The sequence below is a fragment of the Triplophysa dalaica genome, chromosome 18 (genome assembly GCF_015846415.1).
Source record: "Triplophysa dalaica isolate WHDGS20190420 chromosome 18, ASM1584641v1, whole genome shotgun sequence".
NCBI classification, from domain to species: Eukaryota; Metazoa; Chordata; class Actinopteri; order Cypriniformes; family Nemacheilidae; genus Triplophysa; species Triplophysa dalaica.
This window is the reverse complement of record NC_079559.1, coordinates 6548783-6573716: the sequence shown is the minus strand read 5'-3', so window position 1 is coordinate 6573716 and position 24934 is coordinate 6548783. Positions and strand designations below refer to the sequence as shown.

The 24934-nt window shown below is 39.2% G+C and overlaps 2 protein-coding genes across 11 annotated transcripts; one reads left to right on the top strand and one right to left on the bottom strand.

Annotated features, from left to right (window-relative positions):
• Nucleotides 1-760: 760 nt before the first annotated feature.
• rorca (RAR-related orphan receptor C a) lies at nt 761-13541 on the top strand. 3 transcript variants are annotated; one of them, XM_056729814.1, is made up of 10 exons: nt 761-1318; nt 6350-6435; nt 7751-7892; nt 8211-8654; nt 8737-8858; nt 9129-9261; nt 9755-9862; nt 10016-10126; nt 10273-10385; nt 10480-13541. In XM_056729814.1, exons 1-10 carry the CDS (start codon nt 1312-1314, stop codon nt 10639-10641), a joined length of 1428 nt encoding a protein of 475 aa, XP_056585792.1. In that variant the 5' UTR covers nt 761-1311; the 3' UTR covers nt 10642-13541. The 3 variants fall into 3 exon arrangements, with proteins under 3 accessions (XP_056585792.1, XP_056585791.1, XP_056585793.1); XM_056729815.1 differs by lacking the exon at nt 761-1318 and adding an exon at nt 7002-7090 and having other exon boundaries at nt 6357-6435; XM_056729813.1 differs by lacking the exon at nt 761-1318 and having other exon boundaries at nt 6322-6435.
• Nucleotides 13516-24919, bottom strand: spag17 (sperm associated antigen 17). 8 transcript variants are annotated; one of them, XM_056729810.1, is made up of 40 exons: nt 24649-24918; nt 24366-24506; nt 24154-24213; nt 23808-23939; nt 23515-23674; nt 23225-23419; nt 22920-23092; nt 22525-22686; nt 22399-22444; nt 22103-22224; nt 21750-21884; nt 21552-21662; nt 21117-21261; nt 20859-21038; nt 20721-20758; nt 20529-20630; nt 20288-20442; nt 19914-20050; nt 19684-19745; nt 19193-19426; nt 18998-19112; nt 18784-18897; nt 18432-18616; nt 18224-18341; nt 17931-18079; nt 17670-17808; nt 17140-17345; nt 16864-16996; nt 16633-16760; nt 16382-16546; nt 16174-16280; nt 15513-15643; nt 15256-15383; nt 14943-15128; nt 14767-14847; nt 14596-14644; nt 14323-14413; nt 14082-14135; nt 13889-13997; nt 13516-13717 (listed from the first exon to the last, which is right to left on the bottom strand). In XM_056729810.1, the coding sequence occupies exons 1-40, from the start codon at nt 24754-24756 to the stop codon at nt 13595-13597; spliced, it is 5109 nt and encodes a 1702-aa protein (XP_056585788.1). In that variant the 5' UTR covers nt 24757-24918; the 3' UTR covers nt 13516-13594. The 8 variants fall into 8 exon arrangements, 7 of the variants coding, with proteins under 7 accessions (XP_056585788.1, XP_056585784.1, XP_056585787.1 ...); XM_056729806.1 differs by having other exon boundaries at nt 14943-15131; nt 24649-24917; XM_056729809.1 differs by having other exon boundaries at nt 14943-15131; nt 20529-20627; nt 24649-24917.
• Between the last annotated feature and the right edge of the window lie 15 nt (nt 24920-24934).

Below are 24934 nucleotides of genomic sequence, written 5' to 3'. Positions count from 1 at the left end.
AGCATAGAAATTATACAGATACTCTTCGTTTCCTTTGTTGTTGCCTGTTCTTGTGATAAAATTTGTGGATTCTAAAGAAGACAATGGTCTCAAGTGAACTGGTCATTTTGTAGACAATGAACATGAAACAATTGGGTGAGTGTGAGGGATAAAAAAAGTTTGTTTCAATATATTTAACATTTTGTTTGGAAAAAATTATAACAAATATGAGAAGTGCCCTTTTTTCCCACTTGAGCACCTGCCCTTCAAAATGTCTGTGCATGTCTCTGTGCCAACATGTGCACATTTTGTCATGCCTCTCAAACATATTAGGCAACGCCGTTTCTAAATTCTCTCCCTTGGATCAAATGCTTTGGCTGTTATTTTCATTTGAATTAAAGCAACTGCCTGTGTAAAAGGACATACAATTGATTTGAACTATAAATGATGTGTAGGTCATTGAGTTACGATTAGACTAACTATAGGAAATGAAAAGCAGCTGAAAAATAGGCACACTTCCTTTACACATTTATAAGCTAATAAATTAAAAGCAAACTTGATATGGTATAGGCCTATTGTGGTGGCCCATACAAAGGTGTCATTTTTATTTAATGGCCTATCTCAAATCCAACAATCATACAGGCGTCTCAGTTTACATGCAAAACGCCCCTCAAGCAAACTTACAGAAATACGCACACATGGCATCTGGCACTGAAATGATACCGCAAACAGTCTCCTTTGTTTCTATGAGGAAGGGAAGACTTTTTTTTTCAAGAGACGCTGTGGTGCGATCGCGCACATCGTTGCAGCCGCAGTTACCGCGGGATTGCGAGATATTCCCACGATATTGTTGTGATGACACACTGCCACACTTTCCCACGCGCGCTCGAGCTGTGGCACACGGATCCTCCTTAAAAAAAAAAAAAAGCTCGTAGCCGGTCGCTCGTGCACGCGCCGCTGCCTGGGGGCACGAGGCGGGCCAGTGGATCGGGATCATGTGAGTGTCCACGCGCCGAAAGTAGGAGACTACAGAGAGGCACAGACGCGGGCGGAGAGAGAGAAAGTGGGGAGTGCATCATATTTTCAATGATTAGTTACATTGCGCGCTTGTATACTGACAAAAATGAAGACTAGCATGAAGGGGAATTTACTCTAAACAACCGGAGATCGCTTCTTGTTTTAAGACGACGACCTGGCCGTGCAGTAACTTCACTTCTTTTATTTTATTGCATGCACTCCTTTTTTGAGTTTTTCAAGTTCCGCTAGATTTTCAATCAAGACGTTCAAATGTACTGGAGTTTTTTTCTTTTTCTCAGATAATACAGCGTCAAAATGAGAGGTAAGTGAAACATAACAATTGTAAAAAAACCCGTCTAATGATTGTAACAACGTGTTGACAGCGGTGCCCGCGCTTGACTTTGATGTTGACATTATGTGGCACAAACTGCGCAAGTCCTCTTCAAAGTAAATCAGTTGCGAGCGTGCATAAATATAACTCGATAATCTGATCTGGTTTGTTTGTAACATGACGTAAGCTATATTTTATTGCCGCGTTGAGGCTCAATCGCCTAACAAGTAAACATAATGAGCACACTAAAATGACAAAACTTTGTATATTTTTGTTTTGTTTGTGTTTACCCCTGCAAGCGTGGAAGGGAAGCGATGAGCGTGTAAATAGAAAATGTCTCGCTGTAATTACTCTTAACCACCGCTAAGCGAAATGCATTATGTAAGAAAAACGTCACTTGAAGAAAAGACTGTATGTCATAGTCTCATATGTCTGACAAGCTTTGTGAACAGTTTAGGAAAGAGTGTTTTGTGGGAACATTATTTTAAAGCAGTGCGCAAAGTTCTTTCCAAAGTGTTAATTTTTTTTTTTTGGTTAACGCTGTTAAATTGAAGCGTGTCATTTATTGTTATTAAATTGAACGGTGGGGTTTAAGGGAGGCTGTCTGAATGTTCAGTGTTCAGTTGTGAATCACTAGGGGAGATTTCATGTGCTATGTGTGTGTGGTGTTGTTTTTCAACAGCATGGCCGCTTGTGTCATGTCAGAGAGTTTATTTGATCCATTGAGCTATTTCTGTCATTGAGGATACACAGCATGACAATAAAGAAAGATATTAAACGTATATTGAATGTTTATCGTAATTCGCTTTGTTATCTTATAATGTGTAACTTTCACTCTGTGTTGAATTTCCTCATGCTCAATACAGAACAACCAAAGTCAATGCCGACATTGACTCCGAATTTCTGTATGTAGGAAACAGCGCCCCATTTGGCGCGTAGGTGTAACAACGGGAGAAAAAAAATCACAAAATGAAATATTATGACTTCTATATCGCCATCTATTAATCATAAAAAGCTTTGACTGTCAAATTAATGTAATATTATGCAAATGGTTGTTGAGCTTAATTTACTCTTCTAAAATGTTGCAGACGTTTACAAATTTTATCATTGAAATTCCTGCTCAATTCTGTAATATGTTCAGTTCTTGAGCCAGCATTGAGACTCCTGAATGCCAAATCAGGCCCATTGGTCTAAGAGCGCATATTTAGTTGCCATAGCAACTTTTTGACATTTCAAATTGGAGAACGATTCTTTAAATGACCAATGGTAATAAGTGGACACTGAGACAGACGTAGTAAATTATATTAAATTGAGCCCCGTTAACACACAAAGATTTTCAGCTGGGTCTTTTTTCTATCCTTTGGGTGTGAGAAACCGTGTTTGTAGAATACTTATATAGGCCTATCTGTTTGTATAGTGAGCAGGTACCGTGGCTTTGAAGACTTAAGCGGAGAGCCGTCTATAAATGAATGCTGAGCAGCTTAATGCATTGGCACTTTGACACCTGCCCGTGAAGTTTCCATTCATTTAAACTTAAGCCCAAGCTGTGAGAGAATGTGACCAGCCTTTTAAACTATCGTGGATGTTTGAGATGTAGATTTTTTTTTTAAGGCGCAATAAAAAGGTACAGCTAAAATAAATGCATTCTATGTTACACACATAAGGGCTGTTGTTGTGATTCTTTTTCTAACTTCTTTCTGGATCTTATGTGGTAATGGATCCTAACTACTCATTTGTTATCAATTACAAGCAAATACTTTCCCATCTGCTTAGTATTCGTTTTTTTCTGTAAATCAATTGACGTCCAAATAAATCCAGCACCTCTTTGGAACATTGGCACTTATTTGTATTTTTGGGATGGCTCATAATGTTTCCCAATCGCGTTTTCCCAAGATAATTAATGCCCATCAAGAGCCACCTTACACTCCCTATCAGCTCACCATGTTTTTTAACTTGGTGCTGTTACTTATACCAAAGAATTACTCAATCCCTCTGTGCATATTTAAAGAGTGCCTCTCAGTGTCATTGCTCCGTCTCACTTTACTCATTGTATGAAGAACCTTCTTAAGTGGTGAGGGGGAGAAAAAATCATTACTGGCCACAAAGCTGCTGAAAATCTCATGTGAGGATAAGCTAACGCTAGTGGGATCCTGTCTGTAAGGGATACACTATATTGGTAGGATGCTGAGATGTTGTGAGCTATTAGCCCTAATACGAACCGCTCACGCAAATCTCATGCAGTTTGGACTGACTATGCGGTATGCAAATACAAGGTGCATGATTAACAAGACCTTTGGACAACGCGGTCTGGACAAAGTTGTTTGATTAGGTGTGATAAGAGGCCAAAGTCTTTACCCTTAAGATGGGTTTTTCTCAACATTGCACAGTGAAACTGCTGACTGATGCTTGATGGACTGACACACTCACTAACTGGCACAGAGCGGCCCAGAGAGTAGATAAGGAGAGCTAGATTACCAACCCCGGCTTGCCTGATAAACATAGCACTCTAATCAATCTCCTCTCAATTAGTTTTCGGCAGACTGACTGCGTTTGCCCGTGGCTTAATCAAACAAGAGCTGGTGAAATTGATATATGTTTGATGGGGTTGTTTTCAGGAGAATTCTCTTGATATGTTATGAATAATGGCTCTATATGACGGAAACTGCATTTTAAACCTGATGATTGAGGGAAATTGCTGATGATTTTGTTTAAATATGTAAGGTCAAAGGTGGCAGACTGTATTTGGCAACCTTGTGGTCGTAGCTGCGGGAGCATAGCGTTTTTAAGTAAATATAATTTTTTTGTTTATAGATTTATTATAGAAAACATTTTCATAAAGTGGTAACTCTTTCTCATGCGGCGCAGTTTCTTGCAGTCAGCGTAGTTGTATAATTCATGTATAATTGTGATTTACAGTAGAGTCTCAATACTAAAGTAGCATAGTTCCAATTTAATTCCTGCATAATGTGGCGCTTTCCTGGACAGGGTTTAATAATAGTCCCAGACTAAGGGCGTCTTGATGGGAAACAATTTGTATTATTTTAAAATATATCAGTGCGATTGTTTTGTCTCGAGATGTACACCAGGAATATTTTTTTGTAAAGTATGTTTTAAAAAAAATTGAAATATCCTAATTTCACTAAGGCCTAGTCCCGTTTTAAACTAATCCCTGTCCGGGATACCGCTCCATAATGTTTTGTATTAATAACATGCATGAATAAACATATCTGGCTCACATCGTTGTAAAACTGGATAACCAAGTCAAGTCCGGATAGAATTGAACCTCCATGCACAGGAGCCATAGATTAAAAATAGTTTTATGTGAGTACTTAGAGGCAGCTGGTACTGCGCTCAAATTCTTGACAAGCTGACACATGTTGAGGGCAAGTGTAAGTTGCAGTGTGTTCTAGCGGACATATTTCCCAGGTCATATGGTTAGCATTTACTATAACATAATGTATACGAATGAGTTCGGTGTTTAGAAGTTGGTTTAATCACAGAAGCTTTGATTTGGCCTGGAACCTGAATAAGTCGTCCACCTTAAGCATGCCAAGAGGGAGGAAAAAAGAAAAACAAACTATTTAATCAGATTACGTCCTATGCGAGGTTACCGCACAAGAGCCTCCCTCCGCTCTGTAGAAAAGTGTGTCAGTAGAACAGCTTAGCCACATAGCCTGACTGTGCTACGCAGGTGAGTGGCATGCGAGTCGTCGAGTTATGATGCGAGCTGGGCTGTCACGAGCCAATGGGAGCGCAGAAGGGCTGGGATGTGGGAATGCTCGTCACTGCGTTGCTAGGGTGATCTCCTGAATGAGAGTGCTCGTGGAATGTAGCCAGATCGCAGTTATATAACACAGAGAGGGTGGGGGCCTGGGGCTCAGAATGGGGCAGAAGGAACAAGAGAGAGAGAGAGAGAGAGAGACAGAATACATTCCATGTAATCATCGCACTCTTTTCATTTTGTAGGACATTTTGGATAATGGAAAAACTTTGAATTTCTTTTTTATTCCAGCTGGGAGTTAGGCATATGCTTGTGTTTATCGCTAGACAAAAGGCTTCTGGAGACGTCGGGAAGATGCGTTGTTTCTTCCCTCGGCCTCTGATCTTGCATGTGGCGCACGCATCAGGTTGTGTTAGAGCAGAGGTGTGATTCTGTGTGCTATTATCTAAGAACAGCCGGTTCTCTTTGTCACAATACATTGGCTGTTATCTAAGATATTACGTCACATCACGAACATATAATGATGGGTTGGGGGGGATTTGTCTTACATCCAGATCACGGAAAAGACAATTTTTCTTGCAAATAGCTTTTATCAGGTTTCAGAGACTCATCTTCAATTGGTGTGGTGTGAATGAAATTGTATAACTGCGCCCCCACCAGCATCTCATGTTATTAACCTTGTATTCAGGAAGGCCAATTGTATCAAGATAAACAACATAATGAAAAGAACAGCTGGTTTGTGAGATAGAGACTTATGTGAGCACTGCTGAAAGGTGTACAGTACGTACTCATTCCCATTTTGTTTTGTGGCACTGTTTGCGTTTTTATTCATTTCCCGTTCGGACCAAACAAAGAAACTATTCATGAACCTGCAGCTGTTTATCATTCGAATACAGAGTATCACAATCCGCTTAATGCAAGTTCGCCTTGCAGAGAGCGAGCTGTGTTTAAAAAGCTGTTTGTAATTCTGCAGGCCAGAGTCTTGTGTTATTATGTCACCCCGAGTAGGTCAAAGTCTTCAAATCTCTTGAATTGGTAAATATGAGTGCTAGAGTTTGACCCTACTTTTTGTGCTTTATCTTCTTCGCTTTGGTGTTTTTGTAAGAATAGGACACTGGCAAAGTTTCAACTGAACTGTGCGAGTAAGATCTTTAGGCTCTGTGCCAGCGTGTATTATTATATTATGCTGAACGATAAAAGATCAGTAGGTCAAAGAACATTGCTGGAGAATTCAATAGGGAGCTGCCTGTATACTTGTGTGAAATTCAAGCAAATGTTTTATTTCTTTGTTTCTCTCTTAGCTCAAATCGAGGTTATCCCATGCAAGATTTGTGGGGACAAGTCGTCGGGCATCCATTATGGAGTGATCACTTGTGAGGGTTGCAAGGTAAGCAAGCACAATCTTACAATCATAGGTCAACCACACTTAAAGGGACAGTTCACCTAAAAATGAAAATTGTGTCATCATTTACTCACCCTCAAGTTGTTCCAAATATGTATACATTTCTTTGTTCTGATGAACACAGAGGAAGATATTTGGAAGAATGCTCGTAACCAAACAGTTCTTGGCCACCATAGTAGGAAAAATGACAATGGTAGGCAAAAGTGCCCCAGAACTTTGGTGTCCTACCTTCTTCAAAATATCTTTTTTGTGTTCAACTGAACAAAGAAATATATAAAACAATGTTGGCCAAGTATATTTCTTAGAAGAAATGTATACAGATTTGGAACTACTTGAGGGGGAGTAAATGATGACTAAAGTTTTATTTTTGTGTGAACCTTCCCTTTTAAAGTGTTTGTCTGTTTTGTCTTTAAAATGTTTCTTTTGCTTGATACAATGATATAATAAATGTATATATAAACAATGTTACAATAAAATGAAGCATGCAAGCATGCTGTAGTTACACCCCAATGATGTATTAAGACTCTTGCTTGATTCATTAAACAATGCAGCTCTTTATCTGATTGGACATCTGACCATTCAGAAGTCTCAGCTGCTTGTTTTTGACCGTGGAAAAGTGTTGAGAGCCAGAGCTGAGCAGGTGATTTTGCAGTTAATGTTGAGCTACAAGGATCTACAAAGAAGTCTCCTTCTCAGATTGCTGGGAATGTCAGTTTGGCGTCTGACTTTGTTATGCAGTTTTATGTTTAAAACAGCAAAAATTATACTTTATAATACAGTTTAGAAAAATGAAAACTGTCATCATTTATTCACCCTCATGCCGTTCAAAACCTGTATTACTTTCTATCTTCTGCAGAACACAAAAGAAGATATTTTGAAGAATATTTTTAATCAAACAACATCGGTTGACTTTTACTGTATGCACACAAAACCACAAAGACATTTATCAAAATATCTTCTTCTGTATGCCATTCATGAAAGAGTCATATGCAGATTGTAAACATAATAAAGAAAAATTAAGACAGATATTTTTGGGGTTAAAATATTCGTCAACCTGGATTTGACACAATTAATTGCCAAAGTTTGCCAATTTTGTTCATTAAAGACAAAAAATGCATTATAAAAAAAAAACAGCTGAACTGGGGGCCAAAATCCCATGATGCTTGAGATTTGTCTGAAAGGTCTGAGATCCTGCTACAATATCTTACCTGTAATTAATTTAAGAACACACTTAACTTCAGCTAGACATGCAGACTGAACCCATTTTTATGTTTCGTCTGACTTTTTTTCATTCATTAAGGGCTTCTTCCGTCGAAGTCAGCAGAACAATGCTATGTACTCTTGCTCCAGGCAGAGGAACTGCCTTATTGACCGAACCAATCGCAACCGCTGCCAGCACTGCCGCCTGCAGAAATGTCTGGCGCTGGGAATGAGTCGCGATGGTGAGTTTACTCTTAACCGAGCAAACTTCCTCTGACTAAGTTTCTTTCAGTCCCATTTAATATAGTTTCAGTGTGTAAATATACAAGTTTGACATAACCATCTGGCGCAGGCCTAAAGAAACACAACTAGACATGAAGTTTTCGGTTTCAGTTATCGCTTAATCTAGTATTAAGTTGGCCTGCCTCTTTTAGAGGTTTCATGTGCTACTAGTTGTTACTAATGTATAGGGAACACACATACTGATAAAAGTATACATCAAATGCGAGTGTATAAATGGTCAGCCTTTATCAACAATCACATTTCTCTTTTCTCTGCAGCCGTAAAGTTTGGCCGCATGTCCAAAAAGCAGCGCGACAGCCTATACGCCGAGGTTCAAAAGCACCAGCAGTCCCAGGAGCGGGCAGGGATTCTAGGTGGCACTGTACCCAGCCACACTGATGAGGAGACCGGAGACAACAACAGCAGCCACGCCCGGGCTTACAGCCGGGGCTCCAGCACCACCCTTAGTGACCTGGATGACATCACCATGCTACCGGACGGCCTGCTGTTCGATCTGCCGATCACGCCAGAGGGAGCCGGCGACTGCTGCAGCCTGGAGCTGTTAGGGGGCAGCGGAGGAAGCAGTTCATCCTCCCAGAGTTCGCCTGAGCCAAACAGACAGGAGTTCACAGACACGCCACACATCAAACATGAGTACGTGTCTGGACTCTTCACACGCTCGCTGCTTAATCCACCTGAAGGCTGTTCCATGCTGGAAATTGGTTAGTTTTAAGTGAGCTTACAGAAAACTTTAGGTGTACATGTTTTGGTTGATCATATATTAAAACTGAATGTTTTTTGTAGAACGCATGACACAGAACGTAGTCAAATCGCACATTGAGACGAGTCAGTACAGCCCTGAGGAACTGAAGAGGTGTGCATGGAACCTCTACACCCCTGAGGAGATACGCACCTACCAAAACAAGGTATCCGCAGGAGGCGGCCTGGGTGATGCCTCACACTTTCTGTTACTATAAGACTAGGTGTGACTTCACGATGGGAACATCGTGAACCAGCAATTACCCACCCTAACATTCCATACGCATGAATCATGCAGAATACAAAAGTTCAGGTTATAATTTCTTAAAGCCCGATTAAAAGTACTTAATAAGTATGTCAGTCAAATTTGTATCATTAGATCATTATTGCAATCAAAATATGGGTGGAAAGTCTTACCAATGTTTCTTTTATTTTAGTCCACAGAAATTCTGTGGCAGCAGTGTGCTGTGCACCTCACCAACGCCATCCAGTACGTGGTGGAGTTTGCCAAGCGTATGTCTGGCTTCATGGACCTTTGTCAAAATGACCAGATTGTTCTTCTCAAAGCAGGTCAGCCTAAACTGCGTGCAACAGAACAACCAAATGTGAAATTGCCGTAATTCACAAAAGTCGATACTTTCAGCAAATTTTCACACAGTGTGGGCCCAATTATGTTTAGTTTTTAATCTATAGTAAACTCTTTCCACCAGAATTATTTATAAGTAGTTATTATATAAACGATTGTATTGGACGGTATTCTTTCATTTGTTGGGTCTATGGTCTAACAATGGTTCTTTTCTTGTTTTTTCCCTCACTCCTTTTCCCTGTGTGTCCTCTTTTTGTGCATTGTGTGATGTGCCTTATACTCAATTTGTTATTTAAATGAAAACAAAACCTTTTTTTCTTTTTCCCCTCTCTAAAACAACCACCGTTGAATGTTTTCATATCATGATGGCTGTGTTATTAAATCCTTAATTTGAAAACATTTTGCAATTTGTGGGGATTTCCTGTTTGTGCGCATCATTTTTGTTCCCTCTGCTCTTCCCTGCTGTCCTTCTTTCAGGCTGCTTGGACGTGCTGTTGATCCGAATGTCTCGGGCCTACAACCCCATCAATAACACGCTGATGTTTGATGGAAAGCACGCAAGCCCTCAGCTCTTTAAATCGCTCGGTGAGTCTTCTTCAGAGACCTCATTAAGACAATCAGCATTTCAAAGACCTAAAAAAATCTCAATGTAGTTGACTTCTTTGTAAGGAACATAATGATTCATAATGAGTCTTTTTTTTTTGCTCTGTATTTATGGGGTGTTTCTCCCATCTGTAGGTTGTGATGATCTGGTAAATGCTGTGTTTGAAATGGCTAAAACTCTAAATCGGCTGCAGCTGTCTGAAGAGGAGATGGGACTATTTTCTGCCACTGTACTTCTATCTCCAGGTAGTTTAACATAATTAAAAATAACCTTCTTCTACGCCCTTGGCAGTGCATACATAGCCGGACATTCGATGCAACCTATTCAATGACCAATGAAAGAACAGAAAGAGCTCATTGATGTGGAAACCACCTCATTTTGTATTTCACAGACCGACCTTGGCTGACAGATAGCCAGAAGGTACAGAAACTTCAGGAGAAGTTGTATGTTGCATTGCAACACTGTCTTCATAAAAGTGGTGCCCCGGAGGAGAATCTGGCGAAGGTAACATCTAAATCCCCCAAAAATAATTTATTGCATTTAAAGCTGGTACATGTGATGGAAAAAAAGCGATCTGTCTTTTCTGTTGGCTTTATAGATGGTGTCCAGATTGCCTATGATGAAGTCGATTTGCAACCTTCACATTGATAAACTGGAGTTTTTCCGTCTCCTTCATCCAGAAACGGCCTACGGTTTTCCTGCTCTCTACAGAGAGGTTTTCTGCAGCGAGATCACCTTTCCAGACTCCACTGAGGGCTAACATTCATTGAAGTGCCATACTGGTGCTGATGAGAGAGAGGTAGAGAGTGTTTAGGAAAGACAGAGGATGGGAATAGGAGGTAGATGGAGATGTGTTGGAGAAAAAAACGGCAACACATTGACAATCCTGCGCATTTACACTTCCTCCATCTTTAATCTGTGACGGGGCGATCCACCGCATTATTTAAACAGGACCCAGATTTCTCACAGTGTTCTGTTTAAATGAACGCCTATGTAACACAAGGTGCTGGTTCATTTTACTCATGCTACCTACTTGCATCTTCCCAAAAAGGAAGTGCTTAAAAGGTGGATGGAGGGATATTTCCCCTCATCAATTCCACAACTTTTAGCAAGAGCATTTACATGAATGTAACCCATCCTGACTTGTGGCACAGCCTCAGGGTTAGGACAGAATGTACTGTTTATGTTTCCCTGCCTGTATGTAAACAAGCTCTCGAGGTTGAAAAAAAACGTGACTGTTTTGAATTCACGGCAAAACTGTTCAAAGGGACCAAATGCAAAAGATCATAGATCTTCAAAGATCATAGATTCAAAGATCATAAATGCCAAGTGAGCAGTCACACTATAACAGGCACTAACATACAGAGCAATATTCAAGCTCTTTAATTGTGCAAAAAAATCGAAAAGATACAATTAAACTAGCGAAAACCTCATCCCTGCTATTCCTTTCCCACACAAATGCCACTTGATAAAGATATTAGATGGACAAAGATGTTAGATACTATTTGATATGTTCCATTGATTTGAACAGAAACCACATGGATGTAGAATATTAGATGTTTGAAAATATATTTATATACAGAGCGAGATATACAGTATATGTAGAGAGAGATAGACAGAGGACTAAATAGAAAGTTGCACCTTCGAATGAATGTTCTCAAGCCTCTTTGGAGACTTTTGGAGTTCTGGGATGACTTAACTGGATTTGGATTTTGCCTGACAAGCTTTAGATGTAGACGCAGATAAACAGCACTTCTTGATGCACCACAAAAACTGGGGGAACTATAAGAAAGACTGTCGTGGAGACCATCTTTTTGAGTGGGACTTTCGCCACACATTGGACGGCTGAAAGACAATAGCACTATAAGGAATTGTTTCAGACCCCCTCAATAAGAGTGTAGCAAACCAATTGAACAGAGCTCTTTGGGAGCAGGGCCTCTAGAGACTGCAAATATCAGCGCAGGAAACGGATGGGAGGAACTGTGTGTTTTTAGAGACAACGGAGAGACAACTTGAGTTCACGTCTCTCGGACACCACGGAAATGAGGCCCAGATGTCAACATTCAGTTCTCTGCTTTTCTTCAGCTGCATGTTAAGTGGACTCACAGGCTATACTTCATGCATCGATTCTGATGTGAGGATCTGTTGTGTTGCAATGTGTTCTTTTCCCACAACCCTATCAACCTGTTGTGTTCACATGTATTATAGATTGACAGAGCCATCAGCTACCCCCCTGAGTTAGGAAATATTAGATTTAGTTTGTTTTAAGACTTTCAGATCGAAAATATTTCATGTCTTTCCGCCATGTGATAGCAACATCTATTCTTAATCAGGAAGTCAAAAAATCGTGCAGGCTGGAGGTCTGTAATTTAGGAGTGGCCCAGTAACAGGAAAACTGTGGAAAACCCCAGGGAGTTTTTAAACCAAGACCCCCTAGTGGCCAGATCGAGACATTACACAAACTTCAGTAGCTGTTAGATTACAGGCCATGATTTTTTTTGTTTCGAATGGTTTGTAAATATCAACCTTCAGTTTCCTGACAGTTACATTTAACACGCTTGTCTGATGTTAAGTTTTAGCACTGCTGGACCAGTGCTGCTGTCCAAATGTATATTTTCTTGTACGTTCTTTTAAAGGTTTGTGTAAAACACTTATCTGGGTGCTTAATACAGTATCATAATGTCTGCTTGTGCATGGTCAGTCTTTCTATTTTTAGTATTTGAGGGCCTTTACAAACCAAGGATTCAACTCCTTGGATTTCATGAGCACTCCAGCCTAGATCATTTAAAACCCCCGTTGCTAATGTTCTGTTTACACTTTATTTTTTACACTCGTCTAGTATTAACTGACTAATGTGGACGTGTGAGAAAGCGAAAGATTGTAACAAAGAGAAAATACTTTAAAAAAAATGTATGGGGTGTAATTCGCAGCCCTGCAAACAGTCTCGAGTGATCGCCCCCGTCCTTGAGCGCAGACTTAAAAGCGTTCATTTATGTCTACACTCAGTCACTCAGGGAGATAGCTGGGTTCTCTGTCCTGCAGTCTTCTTCAGATAGCCTAGCAAGACACCTTGCACCAAATAGAAGACCTTAAAGTAAACCTTGATCACTGTGTACGGTAACTTTTCTTGTGAGTGTTATTGCATCAGTATCAAAGACTTTTACCCCCCTGTCTTACATCAGTGCTTTTGGAGAATTTTCGAGTTTGCTCGTTTAAAGAAATAGGATAAAATATATATATATATATTTTAAAAGGATTATAGATAAATGTAAGGATGATTAAATTAAATCTTCCAGTGTTTTTTTGTTGTTGTTTTTTGTGATCTTTTTTTGTTGTTGTAGTCTTTTTCTGTAATATATTTTTTCACCCGTTTAGTGTCATCCTTTGTCTTGGAGAATTAAAATCCTATTTTTTTAAACATTGTTTTTAAAAAGAAAATCCCTTGAGAGTCCTCACTGTTTGCCATGATCCCTCTGTGGTTATTTTCGGTTTTAAGTTGATTGTTTTAAGTAATTATATCATGTTATAGATTTTAAGGAGTATAATTTAAGATATATTATGGATACAGAAAATAAAACGAGCACATGAAAGAGTATTTGTTGTACAATGAGAATGAAATACATAAATTCCAGAATGTAATAAAGGTCTTTTTACTTTAAATGAAGTGTTTTCTGGTTACTAAAAATATTATAATTATAACTTTATTTAACATTTTAGTTTTCGAAGCTCCTTTGTAAGTGAACGGACGAAGAATCCATAGAGATACCAGGTGCTCTGGAATTTCTTTTTGGTGGAAATGGTGGAAGATGTTTGGAGAGGGAATTCAAGTCTTGATCCTAAAAGGAAACAAAGACATTGTTACAGCTGAATACATTTCTGCACTACAGTGACTAAATGTAACAGGTTTCAGTCTGAATGTTTTCAGCAGAAAATGAATTGTAAATGACGCCATTTCCATGGAAAGTTTTCTGGTGAGTTCTGGTAAATGTTTGGATGGTTTTACTAGCCTCATGTGTGAAGAATGAGTTCATCTCCTGCAGCTCAGGGTGAAAGTATGGAGTAACAATCTCATGTCTGAGGGCGATTCTGTGTCGTCTTTCCTCCTGAAGCTCTTGTCTAATTATTATAAACAAAACCGTCTATGTATGCACCTCATTGAACGTTTGAAAAACAAACCTTTAAACCCGACTTACTATTTACCTGTGTCTATTAATCCTATTTTCCCTCAAAGAATCTTGCTTCCGCTTATCGACACTAGGAGCAGAAAGAGGTGTAGATGTTAGTTATTCATCACTGCAAACCATCACATTTTCCATAACATTTTATGTTTTTTCACACTGTTACTGAACTGGCTAATTTTTATTGTGAGCAGATCCGAAGTCAAACTGTTTACAGAGTCTCAGACTGATGCCTTATTGGTAAAATAAATAATGAGCAGTACCTCTTAGTGTGTTTCTCATTGGTTTTCTCCTGTAGGTTGTTGGACTGTTGGCCTGCGCTCACTGTTTCAGTATAAAGAGACGCTACATCACCTAAGAATTGAAAAGAAAAAACACAAATTATCCTGAATACGAGGTCTTGACTGTGCGTGACAGTTTAGCATTCAAGCTACCGTATGGACTCTCACAGTACACCAACAACAGACATTATAAGGACACTTTTTCTAGCCTTTTTTTACATATTTCATAATATTTGCATGGAATGGTGACCTCACCTGACAGAGGTTCCATGGCAACTTGTGGATCTTCAGCCTTAGGCAGGCACTATAACAAATGGAGGGTTTAAATGAACAATAGTTTGGCACAAACAATATTAGACCTCTAAATGATTAATTATTTCTTTGAAAATGAATTATAATAAATGACGTTGGTTTTTAACCCATTACAAGCATCTGTGCACATCGTGGGTCCTTCGGCTGTATCATCTCTAGCTGATTCTCTCTCTCCAGCAGCTGCTCCAAATAGACCTGTTGGATTCAATAGACTATAATAGTTACATTTTTGGATTCATAACAGGTTGTGTTATTATATTAAGTAGATCTGTGGCCGTAAGTAGTAGCACCTTGATGTTCTCCATCAGTTTCCTGCGTAGAGGTTCAGTAACAGGAGGATGCTGGATCACCTGACGGACCAGTAGCACATCAGGGCACTCCAAAACCGGTTGGGCTTGAATTGACGTACACTTGGGTTTATTCTTAATCTCGAGCCCGCAGCCAAGTGTGGTGCCAAAGGGGAGGCCTGGAGTTGTCTTCTGAACGTCAAAGGTGGACAAAAATCAACCACTCATCAGCCTTAGGCAAGTCACTTATAAACTACATACAATACAAACAGTACGTTCCAAAAACTAATGTTCAGTTTTAGACATTTTCTGTTACCTCAGATGAAGGGAATGAATCCCATTTCCTCGATTTGAGATTGGTGGGAATGATGTCATCTTCATGCTTGGATAAGAGCCAGTGAGAATCTTCAGGACAAGGTCTCAGAAGTGTGATGCAACATGATTCTGGAAAGTAAAAATGAGAAAATACGCCATCAGGTACATTTAAACACCACAGATATATCACTACCTGTTTTTATTTATTTGTGTGCAAAAGATGATTTGAAGTTTGATGAGTGGACACTGTGTCCTGACCTAGAGATTCTGGTAGTGGGTCGGTGAGAACAGCGATGGACGAGTCACTGTAAGCCTTCTGCAAAACATCATCCACATCCTGAGCTCTCAGCAGCTCTGAGGCTGATCCATCTTCATGTACCACAAACAACCTCAGGCACAGAACACATTTGTTTTATTCAAACTAATGAAGTCATTTCTCATATAAAAAGAAAAAGCTACTGTTGTTTTTTTTCAGGTGTGAGAAATGAGTGTTTGTCCAATGTTGGCTAAGAGAACTGTGTTTCTGCTCCCAAAATGACTTTCCAGTAAAAGAACAGTTCACCCCCAAAAACATTCTGTCATCACTTATTTACTCTCATGTCATTCAACCTGCATCAACCTCAACCCTGCATTACTTTCTTTTTTTCTGTGGAGTGCAATAGAAGATATTTTGAGAATGGTTTTGTGTCCATACAATGGATGTCAACGTTTGCCGATGGTTTTACGTTAAGAGCGTTCTTCAAAATACCTTTTTCGTGTTCTGCAGAGGTAAGTCAGTCAAAAATGTTTGGAACGACATGAGTGTGAGTAAACAAGGAAGGAATTCTCATTTTTGGGTGAACGCTATCGCTTATTATAATCTCTAAGTCAACACTATAGCTGTCTTTAACTAACCTTGAGTTTCTGTTGAGAGACTGACCTGGGTGGGTGTGTTTTAAAAGCCGCATTCTGTTGAAGTTCTATTTCTGTCTCTTCATTTTTTGGTTGTTTTGATCTGCTAACAGCAATCTGACCGTCTGCATTAACCTGCAAACAGCATTAAGTGGTCTAAGTGGAATTGCCTCAATTGATTCGCAGTCTCAGTGTGTTTACTATAAACAAAATCATGCTTGAATTTCAGTTCCCACTTCAAACCGGTTCCCATCGGGGTCTATCACATGACAGAGGACATCAGCTCTGTGGTTCATCAAATATTGTCCAAATTGATCAGTGTCCGTTCCAGAGGGATGAGATGTGTACACCGCTCCACCATCCTTATCGATGTGAAGGACACCACCACCACAGGGATAAACCTACATTAGAAAGAGACCGAGAGGCTTTATGGACCAGGTTTACTCCTACAGCTCTCGTGTATCTGTCAATCAATCCGTCCTCTGACCTTATATGATCCATGACCAGTTGTGCTGATGGAGGTGCCATCCCCCAAGAGAACTTCACAACCTTTTCCTTCACAGTCCATTATCACTGTCGCAAACTCAGTTTTCTCCACTCGAACCAGCTTCTCTCCTGGAATCAGATTTTATATTGTACAATGGTGTACTTTGCTTCGAATATGTTGATATAATGTTTCAACAGTGCATAATGAAAGAGAAATATTTAACTTACTCACCTGAGATCAGATGTTGTTGCAGCTCACTCTGCTGGTTGAAGGTGGTAATACGCGTCCCGTCCGCATGATCCACTATCAAGGTTCCGTCTTTCCTCAACACAGACTGAACTTTGTCCTCCCGTGTGACTACGACCTATACATTTAATATTTGCCTTACAACAACAGCCTTAAAACATATGTTTTCTTTTGACAAAAGGTGTTGAACTTAATACTTTTAAACCATTCTCTCCATTGTTAGCTGGTCAAATGATAAATAAAATGCCGGACATGACTTACTGTTTCATTGAAGGGGTCCGTGGCATGATAGGTCAATAACGGCTGTGCTACGATTTCCTTTCCTGCAACAGAGGCGACCCTGAGGCCAGAAGGGGTCGTGGTGGTCCACGTGCCTCCAGTTACCTCAAAACTGTATGGCTTTTCTTTTTCGACCGTTTTCGATTGAGTCATGTCATCTCCTGCATTCACCGTAGAATTACCCTTGCCTGAAAATTATGGACAAATACTTTGTTTGTTTGGTTATGTACTGATTTCCTCTGCTTTAAGGTCCTTTAAGGACTTCCAAAAATAGTCGTATGTCTTAATATTATTAAAATAATTTTGTTTGCATTCGCACTTAAATCGTAAGTACTCCAGTGTAATTTAAAAGATACATTAAATTGAGTTATATACATTTTTATACCAGATCATTGAGATGAATGGGTGCAGTATACAGACACAAAAAGCTCTCTTTAGGTATTATTTATCTCGGTATATGAATGATGTTAAACGTAAATATTGTTGTTATCTGCTATTGTGAATTGTGTTACCCTTCTTGTTTTTAACGCCTTTGGTGTCCACTGCTAGTTCTTTAATAGACTCCTGGTCCTCCGCAGGTGTCTGTGGAACTAACACACACACCGGTTCTGAGTCTGGACTTCTACTTACAGTACCATCTGCAAACAGGACCTTGAAAACAAATCCACAAATTCATTACACTATATTCTTCAACATATAACGGATGTTTATGTGTTGTAAAATGGTTCAAATGAATACACTGAATGATAATTATCAGGTCGATATTAGAATACCTCAGTAGATCCATCTTTCATATGTTTTATGATTGTTCCTCTGCAGGTAATGACCCTGGAGACCTCTCTTTGCATGTTCATGTATGATCGAGACCCGGTGTTATAGTATCTCTGTTTTATCACCAAAGAACAACTGCTAGAATGTCCATCTGCAAAACACAGATCTTACAGCTAAAAGGCAAAGAAAAACTGTTCCATAAAGAGAGGACGTACTCAAACCAGGAACCTTTTTGCTGCGTGGCTCAGTGCCACTCATCCACAGTGCCACCCAACCTTTAACACAAATACCTCACCTGCTAAATCCTCAAAATCAAAGTACAGGATGAGTCCATTGGGAACAGACACGTGAAGTTTTAGGAACGCTGCAGAAGAATTGTCCATGTGCTCATGGTGTGTCTCAGGAGCCTCTCCCTAGAAGGCAGTAATACATAATGTAAAAACATCAAAATGCAACGCACCTAACTAACCAGCATTTGTCATTAATGTTTTTTTTGTCGTCACCTGCTGTTGGTCAGTACAGGAGCACGGCACTATGGGATTGTGGGTTTCAGCTTTTATCTTGTTTGGGCTGGTATGACTACAGGAGAGCTGAATGCCATTTGCCAGTACAGCGTAGAAAAAGCCACATTTCTCTGTTTCACAATCTGCTTTGCCTCCAAGAGCAGTTGGATTGGCTGAAACAATATCTGTAGTTACGTTAACCTAGTAATGTTTGGTGGAATGGAAGCATGTCTAAAATGTACTATTGGCAGATGTCCGTGTGTGTCTTATTATATTATTCATATTATTGCGATACAAATGCATTTTCAACCGTCTATTAATATTACGCTTGTCTTGTGTCTGCATTTCATACCTTGTTTAATCGTATCAATGTCCTTCAGTTCATCGTGTTCTTTCTTTCTCTCTGAAATGTGTGTGTAGAAGTGATGGCCATCCTTCTTTACACAGATTTTCAGTTGTTTCAACCCTAAAGATACAAACAAACTCATTTAACTGTGTAAAATGCATATGTGTGAATCTATGAATAACTTCAAATAAAAATATTACAAATATTTTTATTTTCAAACCTTGTTTGAAATGAAAACTCTCCATATCTATTTGTCCCCCATCAGATGGATAGAAAGACTGAACTTCCCCGCAGACCTGCACAAGTTTCCCATTTAAATTGTAGCCTGTGAATGCCTGCACAAAACATGCTAATATGAGTACAAATTCAGCATTTAGATCTTGACATATGATATCACGTAACACTAGTTTCAGACATTTGCTTTTCTTGTGTCTGGTGGTCCTTGAGGTGACTCTGGAACATCTCCGGTCTTGTCTCCAGTCAGTGTAGCTGAACTGGGTGTTTTGGACACAATCTCTCTGCTCTTTCTTGAGGAAACAGGGGTCTTCATCTCCTCTTTTACTTTTGGTGTGGCCTTCCCTCCTTTCTCCTTACTTGACTTTTTTGACTCCTCCTCCTCATTTAATCTATCCTGCTCCATTTTCCATGCCTATAACAAATACGTGAGAACAAATACCTTGTAAAGAGCAACTAAAGGTGACTACACACAGAAAAAGTATGTCAAACTGTTGCTAGAACATATGTTAATTGATATTAATGTGTAAAGGGTATTTCAACATGCCTGTCAAGTTAAATATCATATTGTAAGCGTAGACATGCATTTTAGACATTTGGTCAGCACAAGATAAAATTTAAGATGAAATTGAATTTATCTGCTAATATTCAATCAAATGTCTTTAAACTTACTTTTAAAGAATCCTTTCGTATGTATATTTCTGTGTCTACGATCGGGGCTTTCACGGGTGAGTCTAAAGAAGAGAAAGTATTCATGTGAATATTTCAACACATATTATCTCCTCCAAAGTGACTGAGATCTCTTCTTATGTATCATTCCAAATATCTTATATTAATCCGATGAAACTTTGTTATCTACATGCTTATGCTTAAAGGGACTAAACATCAGAAATAATGGTTGCCTCTTTTCAAGTCGCTCTCTGGAGGAGTTTGTATGAGAGTTCTCTCTTTTTCTTTCCTCTCCTGTTCAAGGTGCCATTTTTCCTCTTCTTGTCTGGTCCATTCATTTATGGAGTCAGCCACATATTCTAAATAGTACCTACAAAATTAATGTTAATGTGTTATGAATATTAAATTGTTCAAACTTTTACTCTGACAGGGTGTAATAATTTTCCAATATTACATTAAGTGAAAATCCTAATTTAAATGTTTTATTACCTGTCATTTTACAGGACATTTAGGTAAGTAATGATCCTATTAAATTAGATGAATAAAATATATCTGTCTTGTGTTAAAATAATCATAAAAGGAGTTGTAAGATTGAAATGTGGGATACCTGAACCCCACATCTGTGTGAAGGGATGTATTCCAGAATTCTTTGCAACTCCTGTGAGGGCTCATGGGATGATGGCAGAAGACATATATCGCATTGTCTCTGCAGGAGTGAAATTTATCCAGACATCTGTATGTTTCAGATGCAGACTGAATGACCTAAATATGGGAGGAGTTTGTGACAACATATTTGAAATGCAAAATGCAAAAACAACACGAGATAAGATTTGTTTGAAGTTGTGTACCTGAGGAAAAACACAAGCAATGTGGTTCTCCACAAAGTTCCAATGTCCTAATTGTCGAATCAACGTCTTTTGGAGGTCTGTTATGGTCACTTTATTAGCCTGCTAGGATGTTAAAAAAGTCAAAAGTGTGAGGAATATATATATAACATAATACATTTTATGTGTGTCAACATAAGCAAAATGAGATTGTACCTTTTGCTGCTGAGTCCCAGCAGAAATTTGATCTGGTCCTTCAACAATAAAAATATTTGTTAAGAAAGCATAGGCTTGAATTTTTCTGTAAGGTCTATATGTTATGGCCATTTTATCATGTGGGCGCTCTGGTCACACCTGGTGTGCACCTGTTATTCCAGTATAGGTGTTTGGAATATTCAACAGGGTTGTCCCATGATGTGGGGGTGGCAGGGTCTGGTCCTTTAAGACTGCCACTCTCATCCACAGTAGTCAAGCGCATGCTTTCGAACACAAACAGCTGGAGAAGCCGCTGTACTTCAGACCAGCTCATTGACTCTGGGGATGCACACAAACCATGTAAACACACATTAAGAAGAACTGGTTTCCTAGGGAACCAATTGACCATCTCCTCACCATCAGTGCAGAAGTGCCACAGCTCTTGAGATCTGCTCAGTCTATCAGATGAACTCTCAGGAAATCTAGATACAAGGCCGGTCCACACCAGGCTTTGTTTCATGATGTCTGCCTCAATTTTGATAGGATTAAACCCATCCAGGGCCTGCAATTTAAGAATCGTGGATTACATTTGCCATCGGTGGGCCATACCAGCATCTCAGGCTGTACGAAGGACAGTGCCTGGACAGATGACGGTTGGTCTTTCACAGAGCTAAAATGTTTCAATGATATTTATATGGATATGCATACCCTGTAGACGTGGACTTTTAATGATCTAGAAAATTCACTCTGATCCTAGATTATGCTGTAAACATATTGTGTGTGCTGCCAATGTCTTAAAACCATTGGGTTAGAGATTGACCAATAAACATAGGTTCACATTCACATGCTCACAGAAAATTGGTGGAGTCTCCTTGACCTCTCATCATGGTGATTTATTAGCAGGGGGTGTTTCTGATCCAGATTTGTTGGTGTGTCTTGGATTCCAAAGTCCTCCATCAGTTTCTGTCACACACACAGCCTATTGAAACTACAACTGATGTATGTCTAGTAAATGTTTCCTCTAAAATTGATCTGAGAAAGAAACTTTACCTTCCTGTCTTCTTCTTGCATCGGCAGAGACATAACAGACGAGACCATGTAATGGATTAGATCTTTATCTGTTTCATCCGAGTTTTGCATTGACTCAACTGATCCTGACATCACTTTCTGTTCTGATGCCACTAGCTGCACAACACACAGGATACATTTAGAAATGCTTCACTAATTTCCATTAATAATAAAACTTGCAAACATTGATCCAACATTAAAAACATATCAACTGTTTAATAATGCTCTAAGATTTGTGAGAGGCTTTAAACCAACCTCAATAAATGTTAATTTAGGTTAAGAAAACATTATGCGTGGTTATGCATCTATTGCACATTGTGCATGGGTTCACTCACCTGCTCAAGCATGCAATGCAGGATGAGTGGAACAGATGTGATTTCAGGAGCAATTCTGTCTAGTAGGTCGCAGTAATATCTCATATCAACCTCTGTGCTCAGAACAGGAGACTCTGGCTCTGCTGAACGAACACAAAGATTCAGTTCTGACAGTTTTAGACAAGATGTTACAGTAAACAACAGGCGAACAAGTGTAGATTTTGTGCTTGTATTCTTGATCACATAGTATGAATTGCACACAAAAACTTGCTCAAATGGATATGGAAATACACAATCTAGTTTAACATCTACTATACCAGAGTTTTCCTCCGTTGCTGCTTTCCTCCTTGGAGTTTGTATAACCTAAAGCAAGAATAAACAGATTCAAGATGATATAGCTGTTAAGTGTTGGGCTTTCAGTCTTCACCGCCAGTGTAATGTACCTCAATAGAGCTATGTGGTCGTAAATGCTGACTGGGTCCGGAGGCCACTGGAACCTGGATCAAATTCATGGAGTTGAGATAATGATTGTGCTGTCTTCTCCAGTCAAGACTGTCATACACCAGACATGCTACACCTTCAAACATAGCTTCACCAAAAGCCATCTAAAAGACATCAGCAGATGCAATACCCAAAGTGACTTTCAGTGCATTCAAGCTAAACATTTTATTTGTTTGTGTTCCTGGGAAGAAAATCCATGACCTTTTTCCTGCTAAGCAATGCTCTACCAAACAGGAACACAGATGATAAAAGGTATCAATACTATATCCAAGATGGCAACATTGGAAGGTATGAAATCAGTATTGTGGTACAATAAAATGCATTTATTTTTATTCACCATGGCTTCAGCATTGCCTGTGTCCTCTGGCAGCAGATGCCCCTTCACATTGTACTTCAATATGGCCGCATCGAAAAGTCTTGATCCTTTGCTCCCACTGTTCAAGACTTGATCCAACTGCTTCCAGAACACATCTAACTCTTGCTGCCTCTTCTGTTTCAAGAAATCAACTTCTGGACACAAGATAAAACATATGCTTACAAAATAATCTTATCTGATAATACATAATCCTGTAAAAAATGTATGGCATATTCCGCATGATCTCCTTTTAAAGGTATAAGGCAATTTAAAAACGTGCAATTTACCCTGATCTTCAGGTGAGTTGTGATTCTCCTCTGCTTTTGTTTCTTCGAAAGCCTCCAATTTATCTTCTTTCTCTAAGCCCAGTTTAATGACATTGGACACATGGACACCTAAAGAGTTCAATGCAGATATCAGATGGGGCTGGTAAAACCCCATCATTAGGATGTAGTGCTGCGGCCCATCATCTGGCTCATCATCTGGACAGAGGTCAGGGGTCAAATATTTTCATTTGAAATAACTTTCACAGATTCATTTTTATGTAATATCTATGATAACTTTAAACAGGCCTCACCTATGTATTCAATATTGTTTTCCTCCTCCCCTCTCCGTTTGAGTTTGGTGTTCTTGGTTGAAACTGAAAGGTCATTTTTCCCCTTCACTGCCCCTTTACCTCCCTGATCCTTGCTGGCATAATTTGCTTCTCCTTTTACATGTGCATTGTCTTCTAGAGCCTTAGAGATGAATACTCTGTGTTACTGCTCATCACAGACATTATGTACGGATGCATTTCAGAATTACATATGGCCCCAACATGAGTTAAGAGCATAATATATAATTAAAATATATCGATTAAAGCTCTCTTACCTTTCGTTCAGCAGCTCTCCTTTGAATGTCATTGTTTTTGAGTATCAGAAGATGGAATTTTATTAATTTTGCCATCAGGTCCACAGTAATTTTCTCTCCAGCATCCATCTGTGACTTTGCAACTTCAGTCACCTACAGCAGCACAAACATAATATCATTGGTATAGATGAAAAACATGACCTTCATGTGTATGACAAAAAACATAATAGTTTTTGAATAATTACATTTAAGGGTGTAATTATAATCTCTCTATAAATATTCTGCTTAAGGTTCTAGCTTTAAATTTAGTTTCAAGACTAGATACACAAACCGCAGATTTTTAGTGGCTATGAATAACAATGCTCACCTCATAAAACATGGGAACATCTTTAGTCTTTCTTGACTTTGGGTTTCCTAGTTCATTTATCTGTGACACAGAATAATGGTGCATTTACAGCAATTTACGGTATTATTTTATTAATGTTAATGAAACAATTTAATATTAAACTTTCCATTAACCAATATTGTACTGACTAATAGTTTATGATGTAATATTATTATGTATGTGTATTTTCAGACCTTTTCTAGAGTGTTCTGCCAGGAAAGCACACTGAATAGCTTGCGCAGGGGCTTCTGAACTGCCTGTATGAGGGCACTACTGAGCTGTTCGTCCTCTGCTTTCTCTGTCTGCACCAAAGACACACTCACCCTCCAGTCATTCTGAAAACACAGATGATTCAAATGAGTTGAAACAGACCCACATTTTGACATGCTTACAAACTCTGCATTAGGTTTAATGCCAACTGCACTCAGACAGCTGACAGATCCCTTCATTTATTCACATGGCTAATGGATATATTACCTCTTCAAATACAGCAGCAGAAAGAGATGAGTCCCAATGTTTACCAGAAGCTGCCCTAGCTGGAGTAACCCCAGATGGAGTAACACTTGCAATCCGTTTGGGGGGCATATTCAAACTAAATTCACTATTTCGGCCCTACCCGTTCTCTCTAATTAATCCCCACAACAGTTTTGCTATAGTTTTAATATTTATATTAAAGAGCGACTTATATTAGCCAAAGTCTGTCCGTCTTGACCAAAGTTTCTATTGGCGTTCTGGTAACCCAGGCAACTGAACGCACGTACGC

Bases quoted from the DNA above. Each gene is read 5' to 3' on its own strand.
- rorca (XM_056729813.1), top strand. From the start codon at position 6,322: ATGTTTTATTTCTTTGTTTCTCTCTTAGCTCAAATCGAGGTTATCCCA. The intron at 8,655-8,736 runs GTTAGTTTTAAG...TGTTTTTTGTAG, and splicing joins CTGTTCCATGCTGGAAATTG to AACGCATGACACAGAACGTA. The intron at 10,386-10,479 runs GTAACATCTAAA...TTGGCTTTATAG, and splicing joins CGGAGGAGAATCTGGCGAAG to ATGGTGTCCAGATTGCCTAT.
- spag17 (XM_056729806.1), bottom strand. From the start codon at position 24,756: ATGCCCCCCAAACGGATTGCAAGTGTTACTCCATCTGGGGTTACTCCA. The intron at 21,262-21,551 runs GTGAGCATGTGA...CTTAAATTGCAG, and splicing joins GGAGACTCCACCAATTTTCT to GCCCTGGATGGGTTTAATCC. The intron at 14,645-14,766 runs GTAATGGGTTAA...CATTTGTTATAG, and splicing joins CACGATGTGCACAGATGCTT to TGCCTGCCTAAGGCTGAAGA.